Source organism: Papilio machaon, chromosome 1 (assembly GCF_912999745.1).
Source record: "Papilio machaon chromosome 1, ilPapMach1.1, whole genome shotgun sequence".
Taxonomy (NCBI): Eukaryota; Metazoa; Arthropoda; class Insecta; order Lepidoptera; family Papilionidae; genus Papilio; species Papilio machaon.
In genome coordinates, this window is record NC_059986.1 from 672444 (window position 1) to 682966 (window position 10523).

Sequence of the window (10523 nt, forward strand, 5' to 3'; positions counted from 1 at the left end):
ATATTACTACATCATGTAGTAGAAAAAGATATCTTACAGTCGTATTTATTTAGATTATTGATATTTTTGAAGTCTTTGTTGACTTGTAATATGAATTTTGTATATACTGGAAATATAATTTTGAAATGAATTTAAATAATAAATCGTAAAATTTAAATTCACATTTGAGGAGCGTCGGAACAAAAACCGACAATTTTTTTTAAAGTGTAAAAATATGGACAAGTCTAAAATTAACAACCAATTAGCATCATTAAAAAAATCTCGAAATGTAATTTATCGGTTTTTGTTCCGATGTTCATCATTTGTAAAGATATTTTGAAAATTAAATCGTAAATACATTTCCAGTAATGTAGTTATGTTGAATTTAAGTTTAGATTAAAGCATTCCAAATTGTACTGATGATGGGTCTCAACATATTTCGTTCAATATACCATAAGTGACTTCTTTACAACCAACATTTGAATAATAAAATTGATTTAAAGGTACTAATGCTACTAACCTCAAAAATTTTATAAACCACTTTTAGTACAGTTGAATAAAAAAATACTGATGGAAGTAATTAACTAATTAATTACTGATGGAAGTAGTTTGAATATAGTGCCCTGTTGGATTTTGTTTATATACAATATATAAAAAAATTAAAAAAAAATGTTGCTATAATAAAATTCCAGTTATTTTACGTTATATATTTTTTCAAATGTATTACTAAAAAATAATTCAATTTTATATATGGAATACTAGGAGAAACTGATGGTATTAGTATTATTTATAAAAGACCCTAGTCTCTAGGTAATATTTGTAGGTTTTAATATTTGCTCATACACAGCCAATTTTGGTGTGATTGTTTTTTTTTAATGTCTAAGTTGCCAGTATATCGATTTATTTTGATAACTGGTAACATTGTGCGAGTGTTGTAGTGCTTCCCGTTTTAGTATTTAATTATTTTTGCATTAAATTTTTATTTTTTAATCGCTATCATTTATTTTATATACCTTAAATATAATTATAATCCAATGATGTTTATTGATTTTTTTATTCTGTATTTCAGACAAAAACTATCTAATTTTGTCTTGAATCATATTTTTAATGTTAGTTAATGCACTAATATATAATAGAACAATTCAAATGTTCTATAGTCAATGTTTAATTATTTTCCAAATTATGCAAAATGTTTGAAATAGGCTTTGTTATTTAGTCTAAATATCTCAGTGAAGTATGCATAATGTAGGTATACTAGACTTTAGGTTTCGAAGGAAAAATCTTGAATTATATAAGATCTCGATTTGTTTGAATACAGCTATATCTTCGAAGCTATATACCTATCATAAGTATATAATATACATATATAGTTGTGTATAGTGTAAGTGGTTACAATGTTGTTTCTTGTCGATAATGTTATTGTTTAGAATGGCATATCTGTAATAAATGTGTGTATATTGAATTTTGACTTTCATTTATAAACAACTAGGTGTTGCCAGCAACTCCGGAAATTAAAAAAAAACTTGATATGTAGCCTATGTGTTCTTCCAGACAGATCTATATCTATACCAAATTTCATCAAGATCTGTTGAACCGTTTTTGAGATATCTTGAAATAAACATCCATCCGTCTAAACATTCGCATTTATAAGCAAGGTTAGCTGTCGCCCGCGACTCCGTTCGCGTGGATTTAAAAAAAACTTCGTAACCTATGTGTTCTTCCAGACTATATTCTATATCCATGCGAAATTTCATCAAGATCCGTTTTGCCGTTTTTGAGATATCTTGAAATAAACATCTAACCATTCATCCAAACATTCGCATTTATAATATTAGTAAGGATTATCACGAAATTGAGTAATCTTTTCTGTTTGTCCGGCAAACGTATCGACAGATATTATTTACAATTTGAACAGGTAAATATGAAGCTGTTATTTATATTTATCATTAACTTATTTAAAAAATATCGACGTTACATATCATTCAAAATAAGTAAAGTAAAAAGTATATGAATAATCAATATTATCAATTATTTTTTTCATTAAATACCCACATACAGTAAAATAAAGGTTAAATGTTGGTTAATCTTCCAAACAATATAAACGATTATTGAGGGTATTATTTAAAACTATAAACCAAATGACAGAAAAGTAAATGTCATTTCCTATCTAAAACAATGAATCGTTTAAAATTAGAACATAATAAACGTTCCAAATCCTTGGATTTCCTGAACACCCTCCATAATTGCAGTAATGAAAGTGTTAAAACTTTTCACAAAGAAATTCCACGTAAGGAATATAAAAGAATAGATAGTCCTGATATAAATGCGGAGGAAGATGATCTTTTAGTGCTGACAGACTCATCAATCGAAGGTTCCTCGCGTAGTAACGAATATCTGCACACTTTGGAACAGAAAATTGAAAAACTAAGCGGTAAGTTGTTTTTTAAGACCATTTAAAACATCTGAATACTTAATATTTATTTAAAAAAAATAGGATGATTTTCATTGAAAAAAAAAATGGTGATCTAGATGAAGGCTATGTCTATCTCCCTTTCTATGTTTACAGATTATTTGGTCGATCAGGAGAAAATCTTGACAGATATAAAAACGGAATTGAAATTAAACAATTCGTTTTATAATCTTTCTTTAGCTGGAATAAGTACTGAATTGGCCGAGAAAGGTGCAACTGAAGATTTTAATACGTAAGGCCGTTTTCTCTCTCTTACTTAAAAATACTCGTTTAAATTAGTTCACACAATTATTTACAGACATAACTCCATTGTAAGACTAGCAAAATAATTAAACTACAGCAAAATCTTTACAAAAGAAACCAATATAATGTTGTGATATTGAAATTTTACTTATTTTTTGTTCACGGCGGTAAGAGATCGCTTGTCTACACTTAATAATATAAAGAGGAGAGTTTAGTTTGTTTATTTGCATTGAAAAGGCTGAACTTATTTGAAAAATTCTTTCACCGTTGACAAGCTACACTATCCCCGAGTAACATGGGCTATATTTATTAAGAGTTTTTTTTTAATCCGCGCGAAAGAAGTCGCGACCAACTGGCAGTGCTTATATTTAAGATTAACATACTAACGCTTACTCCAGACATCAGATATCTTGCGATGAGTAAGGAGGATTATCTGTTAATTTAAAAAAATTATATCCATTAGGCCAGATGACAGCGATGATCGTGCGAAGAATTTGTTGTGCGCACTCAAACCTAAAGACATGCAACGCCTGGAGCGTGAAATAAAAGAAGTTCTATCGAAGTTTCTTCAAAGCGATGTGAGTACATTTCCGAAATCCAGAAATTCAAAAACAGATTATCTCTGGCAATATGTTTTTGTAAACGTTTTGCCATTGGAATGTCATAGATATACGGAACGATGCACGTTTCAATTTTGTTCCTCTAAACAGGATTTGAAAGAACAGCTAGTGTTGGCAACGCAGCAGTGCGTGCAAGATGCGATACGCAGCAGCTTATCCGACAGCTTGTCCGCACACTACCTGCCCACACTGGAGCGATCGCAGCGACATCTGCTCAACCACGTCACTAACGTCATCCGGGAATCGTTTAGAGAGTGTTTGTATTTAGTACACTTTTTTATTTATTTATGCTGCCAGACATGTTTAGAAATAAAGCTACAACTTGTTTAACTTCATCAAGTAAAGTTTAACCAATATTATCACTTGCTAAGAGTAGATTTAGAATGAGAAAACTACACTAATGTAATGCTAAACCAACTATTGAAGGACTGAATAAGACTAATGTATTTACAGTGGAAGATAACACGAAACTCCTGTCGATATCGGTGCACAGAAGAACAAAGACGCTGCGCAGGACGCTACAGGAGCATCAGAGTCTTCTGGATAAGGCGGATTCGAATCTGCTAAGAGATTTGAAGAGAGGACTGCAAGAGTATTTATTTTATTTTTTTATTTATTTAAACTTTGTACATACACATGAAGTATTGTACTGGAAAGCTTAACTCTAAAAGAGTTCTCTTACAGCTTACCATTATATAGAGAGAGGTTGTTTATTGGGTAATTTATTTATTTATTTATATATTTTATATATATACAGTCAAAATCTGTTATAACGACATCGAAGGGACTACTCATATTGAGTCGTAAAAACCGATAGTTGTAACAACCGGTGACAGGTATTAATAGGAAAGATATGTATATTCATGTAGGAAATTAAACCGCATTTTGTTTACTGCAATACAAACGTATAATATAAAAGGACAATATCATTTTTCCATCATTTTTGTATGCATAAAATCTGTAATTTTTGTTTGTTTGAAACACTTCTGTCGTGCATACACATTTTGTAACTCACGTTGGATTTTAATCAGCGTATCGACACAATTTCCCTGCATGTGGAACTCTTCATTAAAAAGAACAATCTTTCGTAATACACTAACAGCATTAAGACCGTCAATCAAAGTTGGCACTGTAAATTGTTCTTCCGAGACTTCCTGTTCATTTTCGCACTGACAACAAACTGACTAAAGAGATATGACGAAGCGGGCCTTGAGGCTGCGGCATGCATTTGCTTTGTTTCTAAGAATTACAAAAGACCCTAAACTTTGTTTACTTTTACGATAATAGCCATTGACTATTATACTGTGCCAGATGTGTTACCTATTCAAATTACAATACAGCTGAGCCGGTCGTTCTACAGATATAATTCTCCGAAAACATTAACCAAATGTGGTCGCTTAATGCGGTATGTCGTAGTAAACAATGTCGTAAAAACCAATGTTTTTGATAAAGCGGTCATATAACATTCAGCCAGGACCTTTGATTTTGGTCATTTTAACCGGTATGTTGTTCTAAACAATGTCGTCATAAACGGTTTTGACTGTATTTATTTAATTTTTTTGTAATTTCAAATCAACTGCTTAAAGAAAGCTATTAAAAGCTATTTTTGCAAGCTTAAGCAATTTGCAGTGAAATTTTGATTTCATACCTATGTTGTGTAAGATCGCGAATTATCCAAAAATATACCCTTCCATATCGCATTTTACCTTAAATTTAATTGAACTAAATTATATAAAAGAGACTGTTTCATTTTAGAATTCTTCACGAGGAATTAAGATTATGGCGGGAGAATTTGTTCGACGTGTTATTTACACAGAGCCGCGTGCAACACGTGAGCAACGAAGACGATGTGTCGAGTACCACATCATCTTTCGTTCCAAGTAGCCCGCCGCAGCCCGCCGACCCCAAGAAGTCTATTATAGATCAACTGGTTATTATCACATATATGTCTTATACTAATATTAATGTAACAATAGGATACGAGTAATGGAAACACATCTATCTGTTGCAATAAATACAGTTAAAATATATTGTAATAAGTAAAATAGAAAAAATCTGTATTCACTTTGAGAGCAAAAATCTTTATAAAAAATTGTACTCTTGAAACGTCAATAGCCTAATGATTAAGGGTATTTCTGAAAGTAAGTTCGAATCCCGGTATTCTACTAATGTCGTGAACCATATCCTAGATTAAGCTTAAATAGTATGTAAGTAGTGGTCGTTATATTGAGCAGATTATGACTCGTCTTTTCTACTCAAGATCTACGATTAATTTTCTTTTAACTCAATGTTTCGACATGGTTAAGTTTAACAAAGCATGACCAAACATTAATCGTGATTTGTTCAAAGTTAAAATCAGCTGAGATCCACAATCTGATGCGTGCGGGCGAGGAGAACAGTTCGTTCGAGCGCGCTCTGTCGGCGGCCGACCTGACGCTGGTGGTGGCGGCGTGTCGCGCGGCCGAGCCCGCCCGTCTGTTCGCGCCGCCCTGCAGACTGCGTCAGCCCGTGCTGCTCTCCCTCGTGCAGCAGCTTGCCACCGACATGGTGCATGACACACAGCTTAAATGCAGGTCTATTGCTTTCATCAAATCTGTATCTTTCATTGAAACATATTAATTAGCCTTTTCGCCAGATTCGAAATGAAGAGTAGGTATGTGGGTTTAGACGCGTTATTTAAGTTATTAAACACAACCCGACCGTCAGGTTCATTAGGCACTCATTGAACAAGGAACAGCGCGAAATCAGCGGTTGAAAGATGTGAAGATTTCAATATATTGTTCTATTGCAGATACCTCGAAGATGCTTTAATTAATCTGAACCCGTGTGACGCGGTAACGCGCAGCCATCTGCCCATTGTCGTGAAAGAAGTCCGCGAACATCTCACCAAGTTCCTAACCGACTACCCGAATCACGTGGCCAGTCGCAGAGTGGCTCTCATTATAATGGCCGCTAATAATTTATTAAGTTAAAAAATGTAATGTCATCGCCACTTTGCACGTTTTTATTATAATTTAATAATTTTTGTTTTCTTATGTAAACACATTCTTGGAATACAGAACATGTTTGTTTTTATTATTTTTTATTAAAAGTTTAATTCTGGTCTTTCGTTATATTATTTAACCCAATTCATGAACACTGATTTATTTATAATATTTGAATAAAATCCTGCATCGTATGCCCACGAAATGCCAAACGTTATCCACTAAAAAAATATTCTATTCAACATACCAGCGGACTTTATCATTAATAACGTTTTGTTATTATTTTATCGTGACTTAATAAAATGTAAAATAGTGTTAGTGATAGAATATCTCGTATTTATCGTCCATAAAAATGTTATTTCAGAATATAGTTATTTATAATAAGTGTTGCGAGTTTCTGTAAGCCAAATGTTTTATTTATTTTTTATACTCTTTAGTTCATCCTTTGATCTGTCAATTGTCAATTCTTGTTTTATTTATCTTGTTCCGGCTGATGGTTGAATGCTATTTTAAAAAAATAAAAGAAGTGCACTATAATTTGCATATCAAAACATATTATTAAGTCAAGACGCGTGACTAAAATAGGTCAGACGGAAGAAGTGCAAAACGATGGCTTACAAATGTGTTTTATCCGTTTTGTTGATAGCTCCTTATATTTTACACTGTACCACGGCCGCCGTTCATAGCCATAATATTGATACAATTGAAAGAGAATCTGATGGCAGTTATCGCGCTCGAGACTACGACCACTTCACTGAAGCCGGTCACAACTTGGAGTTCGACCATGAAGCGATCTTAGGTGCAATTTATAATTTTGTTGTTGCTCTCGGCTTTTGCGGCCGTGCGTTCGTTCGTTGATTTTGTAATGGTTTGTAGTTTATTTTTCGATAAGGAATGCGATAGCACGGCGCAAGATGTCTGTGAAACACGCTCTATTGTTGCTCGTTCCTAGCATTATTGTAGTAACCTATTATTTTACAATAGGCAGTGTAAAAGAGGCGGAGGAATATGACAAGCTCAGCCCGGAGGAATCGCAGCGGCGGCTGGCCATGCTGCTGCCCAAGATGGATATCAACGGAGACCAGTACATTGACCGCAAGGAACTTAAAAAATGGATCTTGAACTCCTTTGCGTGAGTACTAATTACTATAATTAAATGTGTGAAATTATTTAAATCGTAGATTTCAATTGCTAAATAATTAAGACACAATTTTTTTTTTTCATATTTTATCTTCACCTAACAAATCACTATAAAGACAAATAAAAATATAATTCACATTCAAAACATTACGGAAATGGATTAATTATTCAAAATTTAGAATTTCAAATTTAAAATGATGTAAGATATTTACTTTTTCCTCTTATAGGATGTGATTAAAGACATCAGGTTATCTGTGAATTTTCTTTGTCTTTGCTTTGTTGAATAATGTATTAAAAAATTGCATATTTTACAATCCATTTAACCACATCAAAGGTGCAACAGAAACAATCACTCATAGTTTTTATAGTAGAAAACACTTAAAGTTCTCACAGAAATTTTTTTGTTGGGATAAATTATACAAAACTATCTCCACCTATTTTTAAGGAGGTCATGGACATTTAAATGGAAATAGAAGATTATCAAGATTATATTTTATGGCTTTTTTAGCATGAAATTATTAAAATGAAAACTTCATACCATTGAGAATAGTAACAGTAACAGACCAATCTAATTGATTAAAAGAAACTATCTTAATTAAATGTGGAGGTGAAATTCTTTACACTAATATCTAATTTTTCTACTACATCTTTTAAAAAATTATTGTTATTTGTATGTATTTAGTAAGTTATCTCGTGAAGAAGCTCAGGAGCGCCTACTGGAAGCGGACGAGAACCGCGACGGTCTGGTGACATGGGCAGAATACCTGCACGATACATTTGGCGCTAATGATGATGAGGAGGTGGCTCCCGATGACACAGGAGATACTGGCATGGTAACAACATATTGTGTTCTTGCTATACATTGGATTTAGTTTTCAAACATGTTTGCGGCTTGGAGTCACAATACTGAACACAATTTTAGGTCTAGTGGGGCATTAAATGATGTGGTATTTTAAGCCATCAAAAGCATGTGGCATGTACATCTTTATATCTTATAAATTTTATATGTTGTGCAGCTAGTGCGTGAGGAAAAGAAAATGTGGGCGCTTGCTGATAAAAACGGGGATGGAATGCTGGATTTGGACGAGTTTGAGGTAACAATATACATGAACATTATAAATCCATTGTCCACTATATTTTTCAGATACTTCAAAACTGTGACTGTTGTAATTGATTTATCTGGAGAATTATTAGTGGTATGGTCTATGTACAGGTGTTCTCGAACCCTGAAGAACATGAGGCGATGCAGCCGTTCCTAGTGAGCCAGACAATCCGGGAGCGCGACCACAACAGGGACGGACGTATCGACTTCAAGGAGTATCTCGGAGACAGGGGTGAGTAGAGTCTAGTAATGTAATATTCAAGTTGGCATGAGCTCATGAATAATCTGGTAATATTGGTTGTTAAAAAAAGGTAGTCATTGAACAAATTTTCATTTTTTGTTTCGAGTTATTTCCAAAAGTACTGTTTTGTACAGCTTCTAGTCTACCTTTATATCTAGTTTATATGGTTTAACTATTGTGGTGCAGCGGCGGCTCACGACAAGGCGTGGCTGGTGTCTGAACAGGACAAGTTCTCGCACGAGCTGGACCTGGATGGAGACGGCGCGCTCGGTGAAGACGAGGTGCGCCGCTGGATCATACCAGATAATGAGTTAGTAGCACACATACTTTGTTGTTTTGGTCCTTCGAGTCTGATTTTTAAATTTTACTGCCTAATTGACTTTAGAAAGACTAAATAAAAAACCAACAGTTTTTTTTAATTCTTCATATATCTTCACCATCTATCTTCTTCACCTTCATCTATCTTCTTAGCTTCTAAATGTGTCAGGTACAGTACTAACCAGCATCGTAACCTTAATTCCCTTGAATTACAGTTTTCAATGTTCTATTTCTGATGTTTGTTCGCAGTGAAATAGCAGAAGAGGAGGTGGATCATCTATTCGCATCAGCTGATGATGATCACGACGACCTGCTGTCGTTCCCCGAGGTGTTGACACACCAGCATGTGTTTGTGGGCAGCGAGGCAACTGACTATGGTGACCATCTCGTCGGTGACCGTTTCGATGACGAGCTGTAGACTGACAGCAAACTATCTGACATTTGTGAGTCAACTTTGAACTATGTATAGTCCAAGAATCTTAATATACAATTACCGTTAAACTTCATTTAAATACTTACTAAATAACAATATCGGTTACTACAACCGAATATTGTTGGTCCTTACCGTGTTGTTATAACAGGTTTTAATTTTACTATAGTAAGTTATTTATTGTAAAACAAATTGTATCAACTGAATCTCTACGTCTTAGTTTTGAAGTCATTTTGGAATCTAATCTTGCCAAATATGTACTTTAACCTTCCTAAGATACTATACGACTATGGGCTACAAAGGTCTTTTGTTAACTTTCTATAATCTTGTTACTTGGTCGGGATTTAAATCTCTAATTGTTGGTTTCTGAGACCAACATCCCGGTTTAAAATATATTGTTATCTCTGTATTGATAAATACAGGGATGATGTTTTGTACTGAGATTTTGGTCTTAGAAACTAACTGTAATAGACATTTGATTGTTCGCTGTGAACAACTTCCCGTTGCATGTTTTAATGTGTAAACTATTACGTGTACTTTATAACAGAGGCTGTTTCGTTGTATTATACGCGCACTATCTATATAGTGATGCAACGGAAGTGTCTTAGCGGAACCAGAAACGGAAACAGATGTCAAAAATAAATTTTAGCAGAAACGGAAACAGAAGCGGAAGCGGAAACAGAAGTGTAAATAATATGAAAAAAACATATTTACAATTTTTTTTTTTTGGTAAAAACAGTTTGTGTTCGTTTTTAATTTATTAAGGCATTGGATATCTCCATTGGTTAACTCCAGCAAGAGAAACTGATTGTTTCAAACAGCAGCAGAAAATATTACGCGCTTAAATTAACGAAAAAGTACGTAAACAAACAAATGCGACAAGTTCCGAAAGGCCGCGCACGGACTGCGCGTCTCGCGCCGCGCATTTGGATCTCTCAGCCGTCGTAAAGTTCCGTTTTATCTCCGTTATAAAAGTTGCGGAAACAGAAGCAGAAA

At 33.9% G+C, this 10523-nt stretch overlaps 2 protein-coding genes across 2 annotated transcripts; both read left to right on the forward strand.

The window, feature by feature from the left end:
* The first annotated feature begins 2154 nt into the window (after positions 1-2154).
* On the forward strand, positions 2155-6301 carry LOC106712739 (enhancer of mRNA-decapping protein 4). The gene is made up of 8 exons (XM_045679835.1): positions 2155-2410; positions 2546-2681; positions 3156-3270; positions 3403-3568; positions 3766-3904; positions 5068-5242; positions 5662-5885; positions 6104-6301. Exons 1-8 carry the CDS (start codon positions 2155-2157, stop codon positions 6282-6284), a joined length of 1392 nt encoding a protein of 463 aa, XP_045535791.1. The 3' UTR covers positions 6285-6301.
* A 454-nt stretch (positions 6302-6755) lies between these two features.
* LOC106712780 (reticulocalbin-2) lies at positions 6756-10103 on the forward strand. Its single transcript, XM_014505421.2, has 7 exons — positions 6756-7095; positions 7281-7428; positions 8119-8269; positions 8453-8530; positions 8650-8770; positions 8966-9089; positions 9347-10103. The coding sequence occupies exons 1-7, from the start codon at positions 6906-6908 to the stop codon at positions 9513-9515; spliced, it is 981 nt and encodes a 326-aa protein (XP_014360907.2). The 5' UTR covers positions 6756-6905; the 3' UTR covers positions 9516-10103.
* Positions 10104-10523: the final 420 nt, after the last annotated feature.